Here is a 27,367-nt window from a genome sequence, read left to right as displayed (position 1 = left end):
TAAACTGACTGTAGGCCACGCGGACCCCGTGGGGCGGGGCGGAACCTGGCAGGGCGCCACTGACCGCTGGGGCCAGAGCCCTGCCGGGAAAGGAGGGCTTCCGCCTTGCAACGCAGCTCGAATCAGCAGCCGCCCAGCAGGCCTCCCGCCCGTATTTCCCCGCGTCCATCCCTCTGTCCCACGGTCGGTGGGTCAGCGGAGCCTGATGGAGGTCTTGGGCTCTGGGCACTATGTTGGAGGCGGCATCAGGTCCATGGCGGCGGCGGCCCTGTCTGGCCTGGCGGTGCGGCTGTCGCGCTCGCAGGGGACCCGCGGCTCGTACGGCGCCTTCTGCAAGACGCTCACGCGCACGCTGCTCACCTTCTTCGACCTGGCCTGGCGGCTGCGCAAGAACTTCTTCTACTTCTACATCCTGGCCTCGGTGATTCTCAACGTCCACCTGCAGGTATATATTTAGAGCCACTAACTTTATGGCATTTGGGGGCTCCTCGGCAGGATGGCTGACTTCCACCCACCTGCTCACCCACCCTAGAGCAAAGCGACCAACTCCGCTCGTGCATGCAGACTTGCCACTCATTCTTTCCATTGCCTCATCTTTTAGTATAAATGGGTGGCAAAAAAAGAAAAAAAATCGGCATTTGTGGAAAGCCTGCAATATAACCAAAATCGTCTAAGACAGAATGAAAAATTGACTCTCAAGTAAATATTGGAAGGAACAGAATATAGCTTAAAAATCTGAAAATCCTTAAACATATCTGAGAAGTTTTTGCATCCGTAAAACAAAACAGCGCGAACTTTAGGAAATGACAATTGGCACAGAATGCAATAAGAAAAAATAAAAAGAAAAACGGGGAAAGGTAACTAAAAACCTAAGGAAAGATAAACTGAACAAGAATGGCTCAGATAGCAGGCAAAGCTTCCAATTAGAATCGAAGTGAATAGACCCAATTGAATGGAATGAACTCTAAGCAATAGATGGATTGAATAATAAGCTGGAGGACATTAATAACATGTTCTGGAAGGCATACATTTCTTCAACCCAAAGGAAAAAAAATGACAGAAAGAAACTACAGGGAAAAACATTAAAAACTGTGCAAGAAACTCATGTTTCACATATGAAGCAACCTCAGATTTTGAGCAGTTGCTAAAAGTGTGAGAAAGGGAATCTGTTTGAATATTGGCACATGGATCAAGACTCTGGAGTCGGTGATGAGAAAATCCAATCAGAGCATTCCACTTTGCTATTCATTGAACCAGGTAGCCAACAGAAGAGTTAAAAATTAGTGATATGACTATATTCAGGGGGAAGGAGAGCTGAGGGGGGCGGCAGGAAGTCAGCAGAAAATGCCTCATGTCATCAAGTCAAGAAATAGTAATAAAGGCATGCTATTGAAAAAGAGGGGTATAATCTCTAAACAAGCATGTGTAAAAGTTTGTTTCTGATTTGGGGATGCAAGAGTTGAGAAGGACAGTTTTATTACTTTTCATTCTATGTCTTTTTTCTACTGTTTGATTTTTAAAAACTATACACATGTATTGCTTTTGCTTCGATTAAAAATTAAGATATTAAGATGAATTTATTGCATTTAGAATGAAATTTGGAGGGCGGTGCTAAGAGTATCAGGTGGACTCTGAGTTAAAATAAGTGCCTTCCTATCTTTCTTCAGTAGTATCTGTATATCCTACAAGGTTCCTGGGTGATCACACAAACTATGATTTCCTTGACTTTGTAAATGTCTTGTTTCCAAACAGATCACAGACCATATGGAAATACTTTAAAACTAAAAAATGGGCTGGGCGGGGTGGCTCACACCTGTAATCCCAGCACTTTGGGAGGCCAAGGCGGGCGGATCACCTAAGGTCAGGAGTTGGAGACCAGCCTGGCCAACATGGTGAAACCCCGTCTCTACTAAAAATACAAAATATTAGCCAGGCATGGTGGCAGGCACCTGTAATCGCAGCTACTTGGGAGGCTGAGGCAGGAGAATCACGTGAACCAGGGAGGTGGAGGTTGCAGTGAGCTGAGATTGCTCCATTGCATTCCAGCCTCGGCAACAGAGCAAGACTCTGTATCAAATAAATAAATATAAAAATAAGAATGGCCAATAGTCTTCACGTAGCCCAGAGCTTCTTCACATCATGAAATTTTCATGAGCAAACCTGTGGAATGTCATTGTTAAGATAAAAATTAAACAATAAATATGTGATTAATTTTCAAAACTTAAAAATTGAAGGCTGGGCAGAGTGGCTTACGCCTGAAATCCCAGCACTTTGGGAGGCTGAGGCGGGCAGATTGTTTGAGCTCAGCAGTTCAAGACCAGCCTGAGCAACATGGCAAAACCCTGTTACTAATAAAAATACAAAAATTAGCTGGGCATGGTGGTACGTGTCTGTAGTCCCACCTACTCAAGAGGCTGATGTGGGAGGATGGTTTGAGCCAGGGAGGTGGAGGTGGTAGTGAGCCAAGATCGCACCACTGCACTCCAGCCTGGGTGACAGAGCCACACCCTGTCTCAAAAAAAAAAAAAAAAAAATTGGACAGGGGCCCAGTGATGTTTATATGATCTTAAATTTTAGTGTTGATCATAAGAGCAAAACATGAGTTCACCTGGGGTCAAATTAAGAAACTAATGTAAAATTAAAAAAAAAAAAAGAAAGAAAAACATAATAGCAGAACAGTGGAAATAAACTCCTACATCAAACAGTAGGAGCTGGTTAAATAAAAATAACACACCTATATAATAGAATACTATGTGGCCATTAAAATGATAAGGAATTATATTTTACTGATGTGGAATGAATTTAATAAATGTGAAGTCACCTAATCAATGATTCAAGTGATTGAGTCAAAGAGTGATACATGTATATTATATATTCATATACTCAACTCAGTTACAGAGAAATAATAAATGGAAACAGTGCACACTTACAATATGCCATACAATGTTCTAAGCAGTTTATATACATCTTTTTTTTTTTTTTTTTTTTTTTTTTTGAGACGGAGTCTCACCCAGGCTGGAGTGCAATGGTGCGATCTCGGCTCACTGCAACCTCCGCCTCCCAGATTCAAGCGATTCTCCTGCATTAGCCTCCTGAGTAGCTGGGATTACAGGTGTGCACTACTATGCCTGGTTAATTTTTGTACTATTAGTGGAGACAGGATTTCACCATGTTGGCCAGGCTAGTCTCAAACTCCTGACCTCAGATGATCCACCCACCTCAGCCTCCCAAAGTGCTGGGATTACAGGCGTGAGCCACCATGCTTGGCCTATATACATCATTTAATCCTCACAACAACCCTGAGATAGGGACTATTATTAACAATTTTCAAGAGAAGAGAGAAACACAGAGAAGTATAGTGGCAGAGTGATAAAATATTGCAAACAATATTATTCTTCCTACTAATGTGAGACATTCATTGCATGACTAATTTTAATCTTATTTTTATTATTTAAGAAATTGGGGCTGGGCACGGTGGCTCACACCTGTAATCCCAGCACTTTGGGAGGCTGAGGCGAGTGGATCACAAGATCAGGAGTTCGAGAGCAGCCTGGCCAGCATGGTGAAGCCCCACCTCCACTGAAAATACAAAAAAAAAAAAAAAAAAATTAGCTGTGCATGGTAGTGCATGCCTGTAGTCCCAGCTACTTGGGAGGCTGAGGTAGGAGAATCGCTTGAACCCAGGAGGCGGAGGTTGCAGTGAGCCGAGATTACGCCACTGCACTCCAGCCTGGGTGACAGAGCGAGACTCCGTCTCAAAAAAAAAAACACACACACACACAAACCAAAAAAACCCCAAAAACCAAAAACAAACAAACAAAAAAGAAAGAAAAAAATAAATTGGAAGGCATCCTTTAAAGTTTTCTCGTAAAATTCATGATACAAGTGGATGCCATGGATCCTGGAATTTGTGGAACCAGGGCTAGACACTCCATCCTGTAGCGTCATTTCAGCACTCCCGAGCCGCGCACCACTACACTATGGAGAATTGATGGAACTCATAGTCACTTAAAAAAGAGGATGGGAATTTTTTTTTTTTTTTTAGACAGGGTCTCACTCTGTTGCCCAGGCTGAAGTACAGTGGTGCAGTCTCAGCTCACTGCAACCTCTGCTTCCCAGGCTCAGGCGATCCTCCCACTTCAGCCTCCTGAGTAGCTAGGACTACAGGCACATGCCACCACCCCCAGCTAATTTTTGTATTTTTTTTTTTGTAGAGGCGGGGTTTTGTCATGTTGCCCAGGCTGGTCTTGAACTCCTGGCCTCAAGCCATCTGCCCACCTTGGCCTCCCAAAGTGTTGGGATTACAGGCATGAGCCTCCACGCCCGTTCAAGGATGGGAATTCTAACAAAAGAAATTATTTTTAATGAAACATCAAAAGCATTCTTTATAAAAGGAACTCAAATCAAATTGGGTTTCATGTGGAAATTGTAAATAATTAAATGTCACGTTTTCCTCAGAAAACACAACTTTTTGCCCATTAACAGAACATGTTAAAATATACACATTTCTAAAGTTACTCCCAGTTTAAAATTTTAACTTGCAAATAGTACAGGCTTTTTGGCTTTATGTTTCACTTTTCAAATCATTTCCTCCACTTCACTGCAGGTAATTTCTCTCATACTACAATACTGCTGTCCCACCTTCCCGCAAAAAAGGCAAGACAGCCAGTGAAACTACAGCATCCTCTGATTTATCAACTTGCTCTCTTTTGTGATTGCTGGGCTTTCATGAGCTGAATATCTCTGGCAACTTTTGGCATAGATTTAACCGTAAAGTTAACTGAAATTCTCTTGAGAACTACTAACACGCTTCTGAGCAACAGAAACTGTCTTTTAACTCCGACTTTCACAAAGGTACAATTCTCTTAAAGCACCAAATGGGAGGGATCTCCTCTCTTATATGCCAAATCAAAGGTAAATTCCTATTCTGCCCTGATTCTTTATAATTTCCTGTTTCCTTTCCTCTAGGTCCTCTCCTGATATTCCCAGACTTCTGGCTTTACAGGCAGAGATGCAGGTTTCAGGGCCCGGACTTCCCTCAGACCGATCTACAGCCTGAGCTTTCTGTTACCATCCTTGACCTCTTCCTTGGGTGCAGTTTTGTAACTGCATTCAGACTCAGACAGATACTGGTCACCTGAATGACTACTGGCATTGATCTCCTTTTCCAGAAACTCAGAGAGACTGTTTTTAGAACCCTCGTCTCCCAATATAGGGGTGGCAGTGGTCAGAGAGTTATAAACATCCTGTCTTCCAAGGCATGGCTTACCACAAGTCCCCAATTTGAGTAGTTTTAGTACAAATCTAATAGCTTTGTTTCAAACCTTTCCTGAAACGTGCTTAGGAACTTAGAGGTGTGGTTCATAAGCCAAGTTTTGTTGAGCCAAATAATCTAAATGATTCTGGGCAAAGTAATCAAATTCTTTTTTTTTTTTTTTTTTTTTTTTGAGACGGAGTCTCGCTCTGCTGCCCAGGCTGGAGTGCAGTGGCCGGATCTCAGCTCACTGCAAGCTCCGCCTCCCGGGTTTGCGCCATTCTCCTGCCTCAGCCTCCCGAGCAGCTGGGACTACAGGCGCCCGCCACCTCGCCCGGCTAGTTTTTTGTATTTTTTTAGTAGAGACAGGGTTTCACCGTGTTAGCCAGGATGGTCTCGATCTCCTGACCTCGTGATCCGCCCATCTCGGCCTCCCAAAGTGCTGGGATTACAGGCTTGAGCCACCGCGCCCGGCCTGTAATCAAATTCTTAACAGGCAGAGGCTCCAGGACAAATAAGGATATCCAATATTTGGGGCTTTACTGGGTAGTAATGTCTGTCTATCACCTGTATTTATCCTCCAAGTACTCCTTTGTTCTGGAGAAGCGAATCCCGGTGATTTTTAGCAGTTCCCCCAAAGAGAAGATGTTAGGTAGGAAAAAAAAAAGTAACAGAGACAGTAATTACTTTTCATTCCTTGTATTCCCAGCATGTATAAACACCCTTCTCCCATTCATACAATGCCAAAAACGTTCCCTCTTGGCATAATTTAATTAATCCACATGCAACCAAGAGAGAGGCGACACATACAAACATTTCCAGCTACCATAGTCAGAGGTGAAGTCACGGGGCCTCTGTTTATAGTTCACATTCTCCCAGTGATGTCTTTTCTTTTTCTAGTTCTGCCATTATCCCAATTTGATATTCTATAATTCCATGATCTAAACGGTGAATTCACCATCACCACTCTATCCTATTTATAATACTAAAGAAAGAAGAGGTGAGAAAAGTTTCAAAAAAAAAAAAAAAAAAGGAAGACAATAAACAGGGAAATATAAGTAGAGGGTAGGGTCTTCATTTCTGTACATAGCCATGTGGTGGTTCTGTGACTTATGATTTCTCTATCAATTCCACATCCCCTTTGCTTTAGCCACTGGGGAGGCTCAGTCCTTCATTCCTAAGGAGTCTGAGCCCTTGGGAGTCCTTTGTAGGGTTGCAATATTATGTCATGCACCCCTCAGGATTGTAGTATAAAACGATACCTTAGAGGATGCCCTGAGAATCATCTATATTACTGTCTGTCATCATTCTACAGCAGAAACAACAAAATCACCTTTTTTTTGCATGGTTCTGGGGAGCTAAGAGTGGCTTCAAATTCAGTGAAACCATTGTTTTGTCTTATACTACTAAAAGTGTTTCTTCCTAGGAAATTTAAACCTCTAATCTAGTAGAGATCAGAGTTGTAGGTACGGGAAGCAAAACTGTTGCAATGGGTCAGGTGTAATTATGAGAGACACCACCTTTATTTCCACTCCTCTGCTCCCAGACTTGCTAATCTTGGCAGTGGAAGGAATAGCTCTATAAATTGGTTGCTGGTTCATAGTATATATTGCATCCTAGCAGCCTCTGTGGTGAATCTCCTACCAGGGCTTGCCACAGGCTCCAAATGGCATTCTTTTTTTTTCTTTATTTGTAGAATTTCTGTTTGTTAAACCCATATAGCATTATGATCTACTCCAAACATCTTGGGTACCATTGGATCTGCTAGATGATAAGGGCCAAGGGGCAGACCTACTAGCACGGTAGCCTACACCAGCTGGAGAGCCTTGTTTTAGCTGTGGATTCACACTAACTACATGTGGCAGGAATAATATCTGCATTTTCCAAGTCTTGAATAGTGGCAAAAATCCCTGAAATTCCCACAAGAATATGCTATTGCATTTATTTCCTCTGTTGATGAGGAGGGGGAGCTCTCATAGCTTCCATTTTCCCCCTGCTTACCCTTATAACCCCTTTCTCCAGGGTCCAGGTAACCCATGTGGCCATATATTGGAGACTAGCATCTGTTTCTGCCTAGAGATTTCTGAAGTCAGGAGGTTTGCCTGTACAGTAGGGTGAATACGGAACATGATATAGTGGAACTAGAAAGAAAAGGATGGGGGAACCTCCCATTCCATGCCTTCGCTCTGCATTCCTCAAAGGGTGCAGAAGATAACTATCGTGTTTTCCATGATACCATGGGTTGCAGCACAGAAGTTAGAGGAAGCAATAGAACCTCAGGGCAGCCCCCATAGCCACTAGCCAGAGGAGGAACACTCCATCTGGAAGCAATGTGTGGATGCTGACTGATGCTGAGCATGTCCAGGCAGTGGTGGGATAATCCCAGAGGAGGGGTTTAGGGTCTCACTCAGCTTACTGGCGGGCAGACTCAGAGAAAAGCTTCAGTTTCCCTCAACCTCCATAAATGCTCCCTTCACTCTGAGGTAGGCACTACTGCAGGAGTGTTCTGGTCCATTGGCTTTAACATTAACTTAAAGTCAGTTTCCAATTCATTTCTTTCTTTTTTTGTGGGGAATGGGGGCACGGTTTCACTCTGTTGCCCAGGCTGGAGTGCAGTGGAGTGATCATGGCTCACTGCAACCTCTGCCTCCCGGGTTTAAGTGATTCTCCTGCTTCAGCCTCCTGAGTAGCTGGGATTACAGGTGTGGCCACTGTGCCCAGCTAATTTTTGTATTTTTAGTAGAGGTGGGGTTTCGCTGTGTTGTTCAGGCTGGTCTCAAACTCCTGACCTCAAGTGATCCACCCACCTTGGCCTCCCAAAGTGCTGGGATTATAGGCATGAGCCACTGTGCCCAGCCCCAGTTCATTTCTGAAGGTTTGGGACTATCCTGTCCACTGTAAGTTGCTAAGGTCAATGAGGTACAAGTGCTTTGGGGGGAAGATCAAGGGGGAGATTCACAAGTGTTGTAACAGATTTCTTACTAAGGTTCTCCTGATCATCCCTCATTCTAGAGGCTCTGGGTCTGTTTAATTAATGGCTCATGCCTGGGACTTGTACGTGAGCTATCCCTCTGGCTGCTAGGCTAGTGTGATGGATGACTCAAATGCCAGGCACCTCTGTTGGCTAAACCAGAGAATCATTTTGGTAGATTTCATTTCTGGGAACTGCAAAGTTAATTATCCATAGCCAGAGATCCTTGCATGTGTGTTAGTCGGCTTAGGCTGCCATAACAAAATACTAGAGTGGGTGGCTTAAACAACAGACATTGATTTTCTCACAGTTCTGGAGTCTAGAAGTCCAAGATCAAGGTGGCTAGCAGGGTTGGTTTCCGGTTGGTTTTCCAGGGGAAGCTGCTGTAATAGGCTCCACAGAAAGAACATGTTTGTAGCGTGATAGACACTCATTTGATTAAACCATTGCACTGCCATGTTCAAATTCATCCAATAAATTGCTCAGTGTTTCTGCTTGTGCAGGCACAGACTAAAACCAAGAAATGGACTGCCATGTATATAACGGGGAAAAGGGTTCAAAGATTAGATTATTTGTTCTATATATACATGGGCAAGTCATTTCCCCTTCTGGGATCTCAATGTCCTTGCCAGCAAAATAAGTATGTTGTCTTAGACCCGTAGTTTCCAAACTCAGCTCCACAAAACATGCATGCCTTTAATGGTTTGTAATTAGAGTTGCTCTTCAGAATGATCCATGATCCTTGAAAATATACATACCCCCAGCTTCACTCTAGATATTCTGATTCAGAAGGAGGTGTGGAGCAGAGTCAGGGCCTGGACACATGTACAAAACAAAAAACATTTCACAGGTGCTTCCCAAGCCCTCCCCAGGTAAGGAATCTGTGATGTAGATGTTAATAGGTACTCCTTTAACAATGGTGCTATGGTTTGGATATGGTTTCTTTGGCCCCTCTAGGTCTCATGCTGAAATTTAATCCTCAGTGTTAGAGGTGGGGCCTGGTGGGAGGTGTTTGGGTCATGGAGCTGGATCCATCGTAAATGGCTTGGCGCCATTCTCACGGGAGTGAGTGAGCTCTCACTCTTAGTTCCCACTAGAACTGGTTGTTGACAAGAGCCTGGCACCTCCTTCTCTCTCTCTCTCTCTCTCTCGCCTCCTCTCCTGTCATGTGATCTCCATGCACCAGCTCTCCTTTGCCTTCTGCCATGAGTGGAAGCTCCCTGAAGCCCCCACCAGAAGGCAGATGCTGGCAGATGCTGGTGCCATGCTTCTCATACAGCCTGCAGAACTGTGAGCCAAATAAACTTCTTTTCTTTAAAAATTACCCAGTCTCAGTAGTCCTTTATAGCAACACAAACAGACAAAGACAAACAGCAACCAAATTTCCTCATTCCAGGGCTTCTGGAAGCCTTTAATATTCTAAAGTACAGTGCAGATCTCCAATAGGTATTTATCTAATGTGCCATTCGCAGAGGGGTTTGACTATAGAAGCAACACCTACCAACAGCTGAGGCTCAGTGTTCCTCACGTCATAGTTGAGAATACCCTAGGCTAGGATATATTCAGGGCCACTGTGAGTCTACATCCAAAGATTCTAAGTAAACATTTTATTTTGATGAATCATTGTACACAATATTAAGGAATTTTCCATGGGGAAAACAGCACGGAACAACCTTACAGGGATGCATTTTCAAAGTGTCCTTAGCACCCCCAATGAAATATATTGTCAAAGAACAAAATACTACTATGGTTTCTAACATTTTTGGTGGTTTGTCCTTTTTTATTAAGATGGGAACCAAAACAGAAACTAACACTCTGGACCTTCTCAGAATGCTATCCAGATCACAGTCTCACCTCTGAACTCTGCACAACATTTAAATTGTGGCCTAGACGGATGTTTATTTTGCCTTCTACTCTCCTGGAGACAGAAGATATCACTTCATTTTCAATTCTTCTTAGGGCAAAGAGAGGGAAAAGTGAGCTGAAATTCCAACCCCTTGCAAACCCAGAGATGGTTCCTTTAGACCCACATTTTGATTTGATGTTCACAGTAGATTAGAAGAGATTCACACTCCTTGGGTAAGCTTCTATCTCAAATACAGACTTTGTTCCTATATATTGGCTACTGCCCTTTTATAAGGTACTGCTCTAAGTATTGGTTCACATTTCCATACACTTAAAGTAGTAGGCTGATTCCAACGCAGGCCACAGCAGTTCCTCTCATCCCTGGATGCTCAGCTCTTTGCACTGTGACTTTGCCACTCCTTCCTTCAAGAAGTGGAGTCTTTTTCTCCACCCCCATGAATCTGGGCTGGGCTGTGACTTGCTTTGACCTTATAGAATGTGGTACTGGAGACATTTTGGGAGTTCTGAGCCTATTCAAAAGGCTTTGAAGCTTTCATTCTCTACCCATACAGAGAAGGCTGAAAGCCTAAATTTCCTGGAAGCCGGAAACATATAGAGGCCTGTGAACCATACCACAACCAGAACTACTGAGCACTAGGTGAGGCTAGGCAGATCCTCCCACTGCCCCGCCCCACTTCCGCCCACCTGCAAAGCTCACCTGGTAAATACTGAGTTACCATCTCCATCTGACACACAGGATCAACTGCTCTAGGCCCTGGCTCCCTAGGGCCCCGCATTGCTGGCAGCTGGTCAGGGACTGTTTTCCAAGAGGCAGAGAAAAGCTGCTGAAGCCCACGTTCAAACGAGCAGTCCACAAGCCACCCTCAGGGAAGCAGGGTGCAGAGGTGGGTCTGTGCCCTCTCCAACACACATCTTCAAGGCTGCCCATTGCCATTTTCTGAATTCTGTCTCCTTGTCAAACTCTCTTGTGTGTTCACACTCACCATAACTCCATGGTGTAAATGCACTGGCAAATAGGGCCGAGAAGCAGGAAAGAGCAGTTTGCCCAGGCTTTGCCTTTCCTGAACCACACCTTGTTCCTCACAGCCCATGAAAGGCAGCTCTATTCATCTTGGCCCACGAGACCCCATCTGCTGTGTCTTGTGGGCTGGTGTTGGTGTCATATCCCACTGAAGCCTCATAGTCTACCGCCAATAGTGACATGTACACACATGCCAATAGTGACATGTACACAGATCTTCTGGAAGCTACTGTGTCATTCAAATGGCATGAAGAAGGCATGTTCCACATAAAAAGAGGTGCGAAAAAAATAAATGTACTTGATGCATTAATGGGGTGGGATTGGGGTCGTGTTTTCTCTCTTCATACAATTACTTTCCTTGCTGTTGCTATGAATTTGCACTGCTGGTGAGAATGTAAATTGGTCCAACCAAATGGGAAACCTGTTTGGCATTATCTAGTAAAGTTAAACATAAGCATCCCCTGTGACACAACAACGTAATTCCAAGTTCTTTACCCAATGAAAACACGTACATATGTTCAACAAAATATATTTACAAGAACTTGCCATTATCAAGCAAGTGAAGAATTAGATAGGCTAGTTAAGAGGATATTAGAATAATCCAGGAGAGCTGTAAAGATGTTTTGGACAAAGGTCATAACAGTGGAGGTGCCAGGAAGTGGTCAGATTCTGGTTGTATGTTGAAGGTAGACTTGAGTTAATGTGGGGCATGAAAGAAACAGAGGATTCAAGGGTGACAGCAAGGCCTTTAGCTTCAGCAATGGAAAGGAAAGAGTTGCCATTTACCAAGCTGGGGAAGACAGAGGAAGTGTAGATTTGGGAGATGAAAAATATCAGTCTTGATAAATCCATCATGATTATCAAATCATTCTATTTATTTAAAAAAGCAGGCTGGGCATGATGCCTCATGCCTGTAATCCCAACACTTTGGGAGGCCGAGGCAGGCGGATCACCTGAGGTCAGGAATTCGAGACCAGCCTGGTCAACATGGCAAAACCTCATCTCTACTAAAAATAAAAAAATTAGCCGGGCATGGTGGCATGTGCCTGTAATCCCAACTACTCGGGAAGTTGAGACAGGAGGATTGCTTGAACCTGGGAGGCAGAGGCTGCAGTGAGCAGAGATTGTGCCACTACACTCCAGCCTGGGCAGTAGAGCGAGACTACATCTCACAAAATAAAAAATAGATAATAATTTAAGAAAAGCAAACCGATAACAGTGAAACTAAGATTCTCTTACATGTTCCAATATTATATGTATATATATGTAGTATGCATGTATATAAAAAATTAGTAAGAGTCCTACTTAAAATCCTAACTCTAAACCCATGATTAAATTATGTATTTTAAATTCAAACCACATCCTCTTTGGGCTGAGCTGTTTTGGGCATCCAAGGGGGGTTGACACACAGTAGTATCTCATAAAAGCACATGATTCATGAAAGAAATCGAAGTGAGTGTTATTAAAATTGACTGCCCTAAGTAAATGGTGTATCATGTGCATGTATGTGATTATGACGTTAAAGAAAGTAATGTAATGATCAGAGTGGCAATTCAATTTTGTAGTGTTGGTAAAACATTAAAAGCAAATGTTTCTGGTAAAATAATAAAATCCCTCTTATTTTTATATTTTCAACATCTCTGAAGATGTCCTATAATTATTTTAATTTAGTGTCAATATAGCAAATTAATAGATTTCTAAACATTTAACCCACCTTCTATTAACTGTTCATGGTGCATTACTCTTTGAATGTGCTGCTCTGGATGTATGCTAGTATTTGGGGCTTTCCTATTAATGTTTCAAAGTAACCACATCTGCGGCCAGGGAGCCAATAATCTGGCTGAGAGATGCATGAAGGAGGAAAATGTGTTCACAGAACCTCACTCCAGTGGCGTCCACAGCTGAGTCAGTAAAGGGACACGCTATAGCTGAGGAGTTAGGTGAGGGGAGGGGTGCGGCAGGAGGTCGCATCAACTTCCAGAACACGTCTCCTTTGCTCTCTTTGGGCAGCGGGCTACATCTCCCCTTACACCGCAAACTGTTCAGGGCTCCTCCCCCGCGCACCGCCCCTCGCCCGTGCCTGCCTTGGGAATCTTGGCCCCACCTTTCTGATTCCGATCCCGCCTCCTCAAGGGAGTTAGTCCCGCCCCCGCGTTCTCACAGCCGCGGCCCGGCCCCGTTCTGAGCTTGCGCACTGGTGACCATCGGTCCTTGGGGGCGGAGCCCGCTCAAGCACTCAGGCCACGCCCACGGCCAAGCCCACATTCAGCCCCATGGACTCGCCTCCACAACCATGCATTTCCGGTGATGCTTAGGAATACAAAAAGATCGGAGTGGTAATATAATTTTGTGACGTTGGTGAAAAACTAAAAGCAAATGGCAAAATCATACCCACTGACCTGAAATAGGGCCCAAATGGGGACAAAAAAGAGACATTTTTCTTTGCCTCCACCCTCTGACACAGCCTTTAGGGGGACGATGCCCTACGGCTGCCCCCAGCTGCCTAGAATCCACTCTACCCCAGACTACAGTGACAATTCTAAGCCCACCTGTCTTATGCAGAAACCGGGAGACAGAAGGGGCCACACAACGGGAAGAAATGTTCTCTGAGGGAGAAACGGGTCCGTTTGGCACACCTTTCCACAGATGCACCCAACCCCGACTGGAAAAACTGCTGCTTACGCCTCTGCTCATTGTGTCTTTGTAACTAAAAGAAAAAAATTGAAGCAATTATCTCTGATGAGTGACATTACTGCATAGTTAACTTGTTATTCTCTCCTTTGTGCCATTATGAATTGACAAGTCCTTTGCAATAAGATAGAGAACAGTTTTGTAATAAAAAGGAACACAGTTGTTTTAAAAAACAAATGAAAACATAGGTTACAAAAAAATGAAGTAATAAGGTAATGCATATAAATTAAGTCAAAGCAATGGAAAATCAATTGCAAACACAATAGAGTTATAAATATATATGGAAAAGAAGGACTCGATGACAATAAAACAAGATATAAACTTTCAGTTTATATGGTAAGAATAATGCTATTTTTTTCTAAAAATCTGTTTTCAAATTTTCTTTAATGAATATCTGTTTACCAGCCCTTGTCCATTCTAGGGTGCTGTAGGATTAAGATCAAACAAGGTATAGAATCACACATGCCTGGGCTTTAATCCTGCCTCTGCAGCTTACTAACAGTATGTCCTTGAGCAAGTGACTTGACTTCTCTGAGACATACATATAGGGCCTGGCTGCCCAGATTACTATAAGCATGAAGAAAGATGATACAGACTAATGCTCAGCACAGGGTCTGTCAGAGATAGTAACTGGGCTGTTGTAGCTATTACACTAGGAAACTTGATGATTTGTGATTTTGCTGTTTATTTATGTATTTATTTTATTATATTACTAATCCTCAGTTAAAAATACATGTGAGAAGCATCCCCCGAATCTCACCAAATTTTTCTTTAGTTTCTTACCCTGTAGGTTCTATTTCTTCCTTAAGGGCATTTACCACATCTTGCCCTCATATAATGTCTCTTTTCCCAGACATTGCCCCTCTCCATCTAGGCTCCTCATCATCACTTACAGTTTCTCTGGGGAGTTAGGATGGCAGGGTGAACCAGCCTTAGATACTCCCTAGTCTATGGATAGTGATAGCTCAGGGAACCTCCAGCAGCAGCAATTCCTGTCTCAGTGTGTCCCTGGCTTTCTGAGACAATGTTCATCTTAACTCACACATTCCCTCGTACAATGAAAAAATGAGGGAAGACGACATGTACTTGGCCAATGACCCTCCACTGTCTGGGGGCCAGTGCAACTGGGCATTGAAAGCCTTATCTGGGCTGAGTGGCAGTGGTTCGCACCTGTAATCTCAGCACTTTGGGAGGCTGAGGCAGGAGGATTGCTTGAAGCCAGGGGTTTGAGTCCAGCCTGGGCAATAGAGCAAGACCCCCATCTCTACAAAAAAGAAAAAAATCAGCTGGGCGTGGTAGTGCATGCTTGTAGTTCCAGCTAACCGAGAGGCTGAGGCAAGAGAATCACTTGACCCCGGGAGTTGGAGGCTGCAGTGAGCTATTATTGCACCACTGCACTCCAGCCTGGGTAACAGAGCAAGATTCATTACTGGATGCCCATCACAAGCTTTCAAAGACTGTGGCCACCATAGGCTGAGACAGTGCTAGAAGGGAATTTGGTTGATGGTAATAACTTGAATGTCACTGGCCATCTGTCCCCTAATCCTTCAGTCCCTTTCAAACTCCCCAGTGCCCAGAACAACATTTCAGAGAATCTCTGGGAAGAGCGGCACACATTTGGAGGCATGGGCAAGAGTACCTGGCTGGGAGTGGTTCACAGCCTAATGTGAGACTCATTCTGTAACACAAGAGAGGGTAATAAAAGGCATATCAATCAAGTTTCAGCTGCAATTGGAGAAGAAGTGATTTGAGCTTAGCATACTAGTAAAACCCCCAAACAGGAGGTGAGACACTGCAGCCTGGGCCCCTCTACAGTCAATGGAAAGAACAGAGTTTCTGAAACCTGCTGTTTAAGATCACTATGAAATCCCAGGAAGACAGCTGTGCCCAACCACCCAGTGTGGCACATCTATAGGCAGGACAGACTGTTTGCAATGGTCTTGTTCTCCTTTTCTGTGGGGGCAGTTTCTTTTCTTCTTGTTTTGATAGGAAAGGGTACAGATTTTAATGATCACAATGATAAAGTTATTTGATGAAGTGTTTAAATCAAGGTAAGCTGCACAGAGGGTAGATAATTTTAGTTAATTGGAAATTTTATACAAGCAATAGAAACTGTACTGATATATTTATTTTTTTTTTATTTTTTATTTTTTGAGACGGAGTCTTGCTCTGTCACTCAGGCTAGAGTGCAGTGGCGCTCTCTTTGCTCACTGCAACCTCTGCCTCCTGAGTCCAAGCAATTCTTCTGCCTCAGCCTCCCGAGTAGCTGGGATTACAGGCGCCCGCCACATGCCCGGCTAATTTTTGTATTTTTAATAGAGATGGGGTTTCACTATGTTGGCCAGGCTGGTCTCTAACTCCTGACCTCAGGTGATTCACCCACCTCGGCCTCCCAAAGTGCTGGTATTACAGGCGTGAGCCACCGTGCCCAGCCTGATATGTTTAAAGAACAAACAATGCCAAAAAACTTCTACCCATTTAACTAACTTAATTCTGCTATTACAAAGCCTTTATAAGACCTAGTGGTGTAGTGTAATGAAAGATGCCTCAGACACAAAAGACCAAGATTCTAACGCAGGGTTTACCAGGAATTAACTGTGTGTTTTCTGTTTCCAGCTGTGGTCCTCATGACTTTTTGCAACAATCTTCTGCTGACATACTGGTCATCTTGCCTTCTGCCTCACCTTTGGCAGTATCAGGATATTCCTCCAACACCCTCACAATCTCCAGATATGTGTTTGTGTCCTTCATGAAGTGGTCAAAAGGATCAGTTCTCCTAAGGAGGTATTAGATCACCTACTATCTTTAGGAGAATACTGCCCTAGACAAAGACGAGAACTTCCATCGTGGTCAGAAGACCTCACACTCTTGCCATGAAGCCCCCGTCCTCAATGTATCAGATTATAGAGCTCAGAGCTCTTCCCTGGTTCATGCAATGATGCATACGGCAGAGCTATACTTTTATATATACTTTTATATATATATAAAAGCTATACAGATTTTTATTGTGAATAATAAAAATCTACAAGTGGAATCTTCTCAAACATTTTATTGGAAGAACACAAATATTTTACAAAATGCAAGAAACCAAAGTGAGAAACACACTTTGAAAACACAGAAATGAGGCCGATTCAGGTGACCTCAACAGCAGGACTTCTAAATTACATTATCTGTAGTGAAAGGGTATTAACGAGACTTAACAGGCTGTCACTCGTTCTTAAGTCTAATTTCAGACTCTAGACCCCAACAGCATGACTAGCTCAACTAGTGTGAGGTGAAAGGTACCAAACCAAATAGCTATGGCCAGTCACATAGGAAACAGAAGGGTGTGGTGAAAGGTCTCAGAGAAAAGCTGTTTCCTGGACAGACCAAGGCTCAGGAAGACCTCAGCCTGAGACTGCTGCCTTCCACCCCAGGACATAGATACAGTACATACATGTTTTGACCTGTCCCCATATGTAAAATATTTAAAACCATCTCTTGAGTAAGTACTAAAGCACATATCATAAACAATGAAAACAACCCAAAGTCCAAGTCAATCCCAAAGTCAATTCCTGTTCGTATGTATAAATAGCTGGTGTCTTGGGGCCATTCCTTGAGACAAAGTCCTCCAGATGAAGTGCATGGCTTCTGTAGAACTGTTGTGATTCGATGAAATTCAAACACCTATGGACTAAACGTTAACCTTAAACACTGCCAATGTAAAATACTACATGTAAATTGAAGTATCAAGGCAAAAAAAGAAAAAATATGGAAGCAGTAATGGCATTATCTATTTCCCATGGAGAAGCATTCTCCTTTCCTTGAGTTCTAAAATCTAAAAACATTGGTGAGGAGCACTCATCTGTAATCATAAAAAGTTTTATGTTTACCTCTAACCCCAGGTGCCCAGATCCATCACTTCTGGACTTTAGAGAAGCACAGGTGCTTGGTTTCTGGCTTAAATTATATTCCACATCCTGTAGATCAGCATGTTGACTGCAAAACTAGTAGTCCAAGCTGACACTGGAGTGGAGTCTACAATAGACCCTTCTATCATTCTGTAAGGCATCGTGTCTGACTGATGGGAAGACCGGGAAAATCCATGAATCCCACTAGGATTCACTGACCACAGCCCACTGCTATTCTTTTCTCAAATTAAGCAGCAGCACACTAGGTTTGCATGTGAATACAAAGGTACAAAGAAAGCTCAGAAGACCAACATAAATCTAAACTGTTAGGTGGCCACCCTGGCAGCTGTCAGCAATCCATATACTGCATGACTGGAGTAAGCACAATGGGCTGAGAGGACAAACTCAAATCCAGAGGGATCTGGAAGAACTGATTCAAACTGTATAGGAGTGTGCACATTCTGCACATTCTTTCAAACCTTTTGGAGAGGCCCGTGCACTAAATATCCAGAAGACAGGAACTGAGTCCTCATCTACAGCCAAAAATTCTATCAGGTGATGGATATAACAAGTCATACAAAGTAAATGTCTGTCTACTGCAGGAAACCAAACCTCTGCTCATTTAAGACTCAACGACAGGAGGATATGAGAGAAATTGTACAGCCCCACTTGTCAACAGACCATTGACATCAACATGTCAATTTAAGCCATCTGTAAACAAGGCTAATGGTTTGATTCCCCACTCCAACTGGTTATAAAGAACGCTTCATAAAAACACCGGTATGGGTAAAAGCACGCACAGGCTAGAAAATAGGCAAGTACTCACACTTATTATTTCTCCTTGAGGTCCTGTTTGCACAAGTCCCACATGAGGAACTTTTCTGCACATGCCTGGCTTGGGCAAGGACACAGAAGTCATCATTGTGAAGGGCAGATTGGGGGAACAGGTATCACATGGCAGCACGTTGAAAGGGCAAATACAAAGTAAAATAAAAAATAAAAGTTTGAATCTCCCTGGTGAAAAAAGAATAGACCTAACAATTCCCTTTTTTTAGAATGTTTACTTTGGAAAACTTGTAAGTTCTTCCTCTGCCTCTTTGCAAACCATGCAAATCTTTTTGAAAGCTAAGTAAGCCTCTTGCCAATTTTACAATCACAAATAAAAGGGGACAGGCAGCCAAAATAATTGGCAGGCATGAGAACAAGGTAAAGAGGAAACTTAAGCAGTTGAAACCAGAACCTCAGCTCAGCCGTCCTGAGAAACACAGAAGGAAATGCACATCACAGGCAGTGTCCAGAATGCCAATAAAACTACAAGAGAACACCCTGGATTATGAACAAGATGAGGGTATACAGCGTATCGATGAGGATACAACAGCATCAGCAAAAGTAACAGCAGTAACTTTGCAGAAGTCCTCCACATTATAGCACTATGGAACAATATAAGAGGGAGAAGGGCCACCTACCTCTGTGGCCATTTTTCACAGGTTTAAAGCAATACATAGAAGAAGGCTGAGGCAGCAACGCCTTCACCAACAGACAAGGCCATCACTCACTGGGAAAATGGAAAATAACAACCTGTCCCCATCATCCATGTGTGACGTTTGCCAGTGGGCCATATATGCATATATCACATCGGTTGATGTGCATGGTTGTCCTGTGTCCTCCAGGTAGGCTGCTCCAAAGGTACTGTGAGAAAGGGGAAAAAGGACAGGAGGCACTTCTCTGAACCCTAATGCCCATTGCAACATTCACATCAAAGACCCTTGTCCTCTGAACTGTCTGTATTTTGCTCATATGCAGGAGATTCTTGACATTCCTGCTTGAACTTAACGTTAGGTAGACTGAAGTAGGGAAACCCACTCCTTTTCTCAAATTGTGGAAAAGGATTGGCAGCAAAAATGTATGGCCTGTGTGAAAACTAGGTAAAGAGAAAATAACTTAAGCAATTGAAACCAGGATCTCAGTTCAGCCCTCCTGAGAAAGACAGAGGGAAATGTGTATCACAGGCAGTGCTCAAGACTTGCAAAAAAGCTATAGGAGCACAGCCTGAATTATGACAAAGATGAGGGCATACAATGCATCGCATCGGTGAGGACACAACAGTATCAGCAAAAGCAACAGCAATAACTTTGCAGGAGTCCTCCACATTATAGAACCATGTAAAAATATAAGTGGGTGAAGGGCCACCTACCTCTGTGGCCATTTTTCACAGGCCTAAGGCAATACATAGAAGAAGGCTGAGGCAGCAAAGCCTTCACTAACAGACAAGCTCACCACTCACTGGGAAAATGGAAAAAAAGAACGTGACCCCATCATCCATGTGTGACGTTTGCCACTGGGCCATGTATGCTCTTATCACATCTGTCGATGTGTACTGTTGTCCTGTGTCCTCCTGCCATGCTGCTCCAAAGGTACTGTGAGGGAAGGGAAAAAGGGAATGGAGGCACTTCCCTGAACCCTGATGCCCACTGCAACTTTCATATCAAAGTCCCTAGTCCTCTGAACTGTCTGTATTTTCCTCATATGCAGGAGATTCTTGGCATTCCTGCTTGACCTGTTAGGTAGTCTGAAGTAGGGAACCCCATCCAACCCCCTTGCCCTTCTCTTTTCAAATTGTGAAAAAGGATTGGCAGCAACAGTGTTTGGCCTGCATGAGAACTAGGAAAAGAGAAAATAACTTAAGCAATTGAAACCAGCATCTAAACCCAGGTCTCCTGAGAAAGATAGAGGGAAATGCATATCACAGGCAGTGCTCAAGACTTGCAATCAAGCTATAGAAGAACACCCTGAATTATCACCAAGATGAACATACAATGCATCGCATCAGTGTGGATACAACAGCATCAGCAAAAGCAACAGTAGTAACTTTGCAGAAGTTCTCCACATTATTGTATTATGTTACGGTGTAAGAGCATGAAGGGTCACCTACCTCAGTGGCCATTTTTCATAGGCCTAAAGCAATACACAGAATAAGGCTGAGACAGCAATGCCTTCACCAGCAGAGAAGCACACCACTCACTGGGAAAATGGAAAATCACAACGTGTCCTTAACATCCACGTGTGACCTTTGCCAGTGGGCCATGTATGCACATATCACATAGGTTGATGTGCGTTGTTGTCCCGCATCCTCCTGCCATGCTGCTCCAAAGGTACTGTGAGGGAAGGGAAAAAGGGAGTGGAGGCACTTTCCTGAACCCTGATGCCCACTGCAACTTTCATATCAAAGTCCCTAGTCCTCTGAACTGTCTGTATTTTCCTCGCATGCAGGAGATTCTTGACATTCCTGCTTGACCTGTTAGGTAGCCTAAACTACGGAAACCCCAGTGCCCTAGTCATTCCTGCTTGACCTGTTAGGTAGCCTGAAGGTGCCCTAGTCATTCCTGCTTGACCTGTTAGGTAGCCTGAAGGTGCCCTAGTCATTCCTGCTTGACCTGTTAGGTAGCCTGAAGGTGCCCTAGTCATTCCTGCTTGACCTGTTAGGTAGCCTGAAGGTGCCCTAGTCATTCCTGCTTGACCTGTTAGGTAGCCTGAAGGTGCCCTAGTCATTCCTGCTTGACCTGTTAGGTAGCCTGAAGGTGCCCTAGTCATTCCTGCTTGACCTCTTAGGTAGCCTGAAGGTGCCCTAGTCATTCCTGCTTGACCTCTTAGGTAGCCTGAAGGTGCCCTAGTCATTCCTGCTTGACCTCTTAGGTAGCCTGAAGGTGCCCTAGTCATTCCTGCTTGACCTCTTAGGTAGCCTGAAGGTGCCCTAGTCATTCCTGCTTGACCTGTTAGGTAGCCTGAAGGTGCCCTAGTCATTCCTGCTTGACCTGTTAGGTAGCCTGAACTAGGGAAACCCTGGTACCCTAGTCATTCCTGCTTGACCTGTTAGGTAGCCTGAAGGTGCCCTAGTCATTCCTGCTTGACCTGTTAGGTAGCCTGAAGGTGCCCTAGTCATTCCTGCTTGACCTCTTAGGTAGCCTGAAGGTGCCCTAGTCATTCCTGCTTGACCTCTTAGGTAGCCTGAAGGTGCCCTAGTCATTCCTGCTTGACCTGTTAGGTAGCCTGAACTAGGGAAACCCCGGTGCCCTAGTCATTCCTGCTTGACCTGTTAGGTAGCCTGAAGGTGCCCTAGTCATTCCTGCTTGACCTGTTAGGTAGCCTGAAGGTGCCCTAGTCATTCCTGCTTGACCTCTTAGGTAGCCTGAAGGTGCCCTAGTCATTCCTGCTTGACCTGTTAGGTAGCCTGAAGGTGCCCTAGTCATTCCTGCTTGACCTGTTAGGTAGCCTGAAGGTGCCCTAGTCATTCCTGCTTGACCTCTTAGGTAGCCTGAAGGTGCCCTAGTCATTCCTGCTTGACCTCTTAGGTAGCCTGAAGGTGCCCTAGTCATTCCTGCTTGACCTCTTAGGTAACCTGAACTAGGGAAACCCCTGTGCCCTCCTCTTCTCAAATTGTGGAAAAGGATTGGCAGCAAAAATGTTTGGCCTCCATGAGAATTAGGTAAAGAGAAAATAACTTAAGCAGTTTAACTGGCATCTCAGCTCAGGCCTCCTGAGAACGATAGAGGGAAATGTGTATCACAGGCAGTGCTCAAGACTTGCAAAAAAGCTATAGGAGAACACCCTGGATTATCACCAAGATGAAGGCACACAGTGCATTGCATCAGTGTGGATACAACAGCATCAGCAAAAGCAAGAGCAGTAACATTGCAGGAGTCATCCACATTATAGTACTGTGTAACAATATAAGTGGGTGAAGGGTCACCTACCTCTGTGGCCATTTTTCACAGGCTTAAAGCAATACACAGAAGAAGGCTGAGGCAGCAACACCTTCACCAGCATAGAAGCACACCACTCACTGGGAAAATGGAAAATCACAACGTGTCCCTATCATCCACGTGTGACCTTTGCCAGTGGGCCATGTATGCACATATCACATAGGTCGATGTGCGTTGTTGTCCCGTGTCCTCCTGCCATGCTGCTCCAAAGGTACTGTGAGGGAAGGGAAAAAGGGAGTGGAGGCACTTTCCTGAACCCTGATGCCCACTGCAACTTTCATATCAAAGTCCCTAGTCCTCTGAACTGTCTGTATTTTCCTCGCATGCAGGAGATTCTTGACATTCCTGCTTGACCTGTTAGGTAGCCTGAACTAGGGAAACCCCAGTGCCCTAGTCATTCCTGCTTGACCTGTTAGGTAGCCTGAAGGTGCCCTAGTCATTCCTGCTTGACCTGTTAGGTAGCCTGAAGGTGCCCTAGTCATTCCTGCTTGACCTGTTAGGTAGTCTGAAGGTGCCCTAGTCATTCCTGCTTGACCTGTTAGGTAGCCTGAAGGTGCCCTAGTCATTCCTGCTTGACCTCTTAGGTAGCCTGAAGGTGCCCTAGTCATTCCTGCTTGACCTGTTAGGTAGCCTGAAGGTGCCCTAGTCATTCCTGCTTGACCTGTTAGGTAGCCTGAAGGTGCCCTAGTCATTCCTGCTTGACCTGTTAGGTAGCCTGAAGGTGCCCTAGTCATTCCTGTTTGACCTCTTAGGTAGCCTGAAGGTGCCCTAGTCATTCCTGCTTGTCCTGTTAGGTAGCCTGAAGGTGCCCTAGTCATTCCTGCTTGACCTGTTAGGTAGCCTGAAGGTGCCCTAGTCATTCCTGCTTGACCTGTTAGGTAGCCTGAAGGTGCCCTAGTCATTCCTGCTTGACCTGTTAGGTAGCCTGAAGGTGCCCTAGTCATTCCTGCTTGACCTCTTAGGTAGCCTGAACTAGGGAAACCCCGGTGCCCTAGTCATTCCTGCTTGACCTGTTAGGTAGCCTGAAGGTGCCCTAGTCATTCCTGCTTGACCTGTTAGGTAGCCTGAAGGTGCCCTAGTCATTCCTGCTTGACCTGTTAGGTAGCCTGAAGGTGCCCTAGTCATTCCTGCTTGACCTCTTAGGTAGCCTGAACTAGGGAAACCCCGGTGCCCTAGTCATTCCTGCTTGACCTGTTAGGTAGCCTGAAGGTGCCCTAGTCATTCCTGCTTGACCTGTTAGGTAGCCTGAAGGTGCCCTAGTCATTCCTGCTTGACCTCTTAGGTAGCCTGAAGGTGCCCTAGTCATTCCTGCTTGACCTCTTAGGTAGCCTGAAGGTGCCCTAGTCATTCCTGCTTGACCTCTTAGGTAACCTGAACTAGGGAAACCCCTGTGCCCTCCTCTTCTCAAATTGTGGAAAAGGATTGGCAGCAAAAATGTTTGGCCTCCATGAGAATTAGGTAAAGAGAAAATAACTTAAGCAGTTTAACTGGCATCTCAGCTCAGGCCTCCTGAGAACGATAGAGGGAAGTGTGTATCACAGGCAGTGCTCAAGACTTGCAAAAAAGCTATAGGAGAACACCCTGGATTATCACCAAGATGAAGGCACACAGTGCATTGCATCAGTGTGGATACAACAGCATCAGCAAAAGCAAGAGCAGTAACATTGCAGGAGTCATCCACATTATAGTACTGTGTAACAATATAAGTGGGTGAAGGGTCACCTACCTCTGTGGCCATTTTTCACAGGCTTAAAGCAATACACAGAAGAAGGCTGAGGCAGCAACACCTTCACCAGCATAGAAGCACACCACTCACTGGGAAAATGGAAAATCACAACGTGTCCCTATCATCCACGTGTGACCTTTGCCAGTGGGCCATGTATGCACATATCACATAGGTCGATGTGCGTTGTTGTCCCGTGTCCTCCTGCCATGCTGCTCCAAAGGTACTGTGAGGGAAGGGAAAAAGGGAGTGGAGGCACTTTCCTGAACCCTGATGCCCACTGCAACTTTCATATCAAAGTCCCTAGTCCTCTGAACTGTCTGTATTTTCCTCGCATGCAGGAGATTCTTGACATTCCTGCTTGACCTGTTAGGTAGCCTAAACTACGGAAACCCCAGTGCCCTAGTCATTCCTGCTTGACCTGTTAGGTAGCCTGAAGGTGCCCTAGTCATTCCTGCTTGACCTGTTAGGTAGCCTGAAGGTGCCCTAGTCATTCCTGCTTGACCTGTTAGGTAGCCTGAAGGTGCCCTAGTCATTCCTGCTTGACCTCTTAGGTAGCCTGAAGGTGCCCTAGTCATTCCTGCTTGACCTCTTAGGTAGCCTGAAGGTGCCCTAGTCATTCCTGCTTGACCTGTTAGGTAGCCTGAAGGTGCCCTAGTCATTCCTGCTTGACCTCTTAGGTAGCCTGAAGGTGCCCTAGTCATTCCTGCTTGACCTGTTAGGTAGCCTGAAGGTGCCCTAGTCATTCCTGTTTGACCTCTTAGGTAGCCTGAAGGTGCCCTAGTCATTCCTGCTTGACCTGTTAGGTAGCCTGAAGGTGCCCTAGTCATTCCTGCTTGACCTGTTAGGTAGCCTGAAGGTGCCCTAGTCATTCCTGCTTGACCTGTTAGGTAGCCTGAAGGTGCCCTAGTCATTCCTGCTTGACCTGTTAGGTAGCCTGAAGGTGCCCTAGTCATTCCTGCTTGACCTCTTAGGTAGCCTGAACTAGGGAAACCCCGGTGCCCTAGTCATTCCTGCTTGACCTGTTAGGTAGCCTGAAGGTGCCCTAGTCATTCCTGCTTGACCTGTTAGGTAGCCTGAAGGTGCCCTAGTCATTCCTGCTTGACCTGTTAGGTAGCCTGAAGGTGCCCTAGTCATTCCTGCTTGACCTCTTAGGTAGCCTGAACTAGGGAAACCCCGGTGCCCTAGTCATTCCTGCTTGACCTGTTAGGTAGCCTGAAGGTGCCCTAGTCATTCCTGCTTGACCTGTTAGGTAGCCTGAAGGTGCCCTAGTCATTCCTGCTTGACCTGTTAGGTAGCCTGAAGGTGCCCTAGTCATTCCTGCTTGACCTCTTAGGTAGCCTGAAGGTGCCCTAGTCATTCCTGCTTGACCTCTTAGGTAACCTGAACTAGGGAAACCCCTGTGCCCTCCTCTTCTCAAATTGTGGAAAAGGATTGGCAGCAAAAATGTTTGGCCTCCATGAGAATTAGGGAAAGAGAAAATAACTTAAGCAGTTTAACTGGCATCTCAGCTCAGGCCTCCTGAGAACGATAGAGGGAAGTGTGTATCACAGGCAGTGCTCAAGACTTGCAAAAAAGCTATAGGAGAACACCCTGGATTATCACCAAGATGAAGGCACACAGTGCATTGCATCAGTGTGGATACAACAGCATCAGCAAAAGCAAGAGCAGTAACATTGCAGGAGTCATCCACATTATAGTACTGTGTAACAATATAAGTGGGTGAAGGGTCACCTACCTCTGTGGCCATTTTTCACAGGCTTAAAGCAATACACAGAAGAAGGCTGAGGCAGCAACACCTTCACCAGCATAGAAGCACACCACTCACTGGGAAAATGGAAAATCACAACGTGTCCCTATCATCCACGTGTGACCTTTGCCAGTGGGCCATGTATGCACATATCACATAGGTCGATGTGCGTTGTTGTCCCGTGTCCTCCTGCCATGCTGCTCCAAAGGTACTGTGAGGGAAGGGAAAAAGGGAGTGGAGGCACTTTCCTGAACCCTGATGCCCACTGCAACTTTCATATCAAAGTCCCTAGTCCTCTGAACTGTCTGTATTTTCCTCGCATGCAGGAGATTCTTGACATTCCTGCTTGACCTGTTAGGTAGCCTGAACTAGGGAAACCCCAGTGCCCTAGTCATTCCTGCTTGACCTGTTAGGTAGCCTGAAGGTGCCCTAGTCATTCCTGCTTGACCTGTTAGGTAGCCTGAAGGTGCCCTAGTCATTCCTGCTTGACCTCTTAGGTAGCCTGAAGGTGCCCTAGTCATTCCTGCTTGACCTGTTAGGTAGCCTGAAGGTGCCCTAGTCATTCCTGCTTGACCTGTTAGGTAGCCTGAACTAGGGAAACCCCGGTGCCCTCCTCTTCTCAAATTGTGGAAAAGGATTGGCAGCAAAAATATTTAGCCTCCATGAGAATTAGGTAAAGAGAAAATAACTTAAGCAGTTTAACTGGCATCTCAGCTCAGGCCTCCTGAGAACGATAGAGGGAAATGTGTATCACAGGCAGTGCTCAAGACTTGCAAAAAAGCTATAGGAAAACACCCTGGATTATCACCAAGATGAAGGCACACAGTGCATTGCATCAGTGTGGATACAACAGCATCAGCAAAAGCAAGAGCAGTAACATTGCAGGAGTCGTCCACATTATAGTACTGTGTAACAATATAAGTGGGTGAAGGGTCACCTACCTCTGTGGCCATTTTTCACAGGCTTAAAGCAATACACAGAAGGCGGCTGAGGCAGCAACACCTTCACCAACAGACAACCCCACCACTCAGTGGGAAACGAAAAATAAGAAACTGTCCCTATCATCCTTGTGTGATGTTTGCCAGTAGACCATGTATGCTCATATGACATCTGTTGATGTGCATTGTGGTCCTATGTCCTCTAGCCATGCTGCTCCAAAAGTACTGTGAGGTCAGGGGATACAGGACAGGAGGCACTTCCCTGAACCCTAATGCCCACTGCAACTTTCCCATCAAATACCCTTGTCTTCTGAACTGTCTGTACCTTCCTCACATGCAGGAGATTCTTGACATTCCTGCTTGATCTGTTAGGTAGCCTGAACTAGGGGGACCCCTGTGCCCTTCTCTTCCTACATTGTGGAAAAGGATTGGCAGCAAAAATGTTTGGCCTCCATGAGAACTAGGTAAAGAGAAAATAACTTAAGCAGTCGAAACCAACATCT

At 45.0% G+C, this 27,367-nt stretch overlaps 1 protein-coding gene across 2 annotated transcripts; it reads left to right on the top strand.

Moving 5' to 3' along the window:
* Positions 1-56: 56 nt before the first annotated feature.
* LOC105481406 (small integral membrane protein 10) lies at positions 57-16,776 on the top strand. 2 transcript variants are annotated; one of them, XM_011740970.3, is made up of 2 exons: positions 57-445; positions 16,420-16,776. In XM_011740970.3, exons 1-2 carry the CDS (start codon positions 206-208, stop codon positions 16,432-16,434), a joined length of 255 nt encoding a protein of 84 aa, XP_011739272.2. In that variant the 5' UTR covers positions 57-205; the 3' UTR covers positions 16,435-16,776. The 2 variants fall into 2 exon arrangements, with proteins under 2 accessions (XP_011739272.2, XP_070944585.1); XM_071088484.1 differs by lacking the exon at positions 16,420-16,776 and adding an exon at positions 4,969-5,401 and having other exon boundaries at positions 72-445.
* Positions 16,777-27,367: the final 10,591 nt, after the last annotated feature.

Source organism: Macaca nemestrina, chromosome X (assembly GCF_043159975.1).
Source record: "Macaca nemestrina isolate mMacNem1 chromosome X, mMacNem.hap1, whole genome shotgun sequence".
NCBI lineage: Eukaryota > Metazoa > Chordata > Mammalia > Primates > Cercopithecidae > Macaca > Macaca nemestrina.
This window is presented reverse-complemented; position numbering and strand designations above follow the sequence as displayed.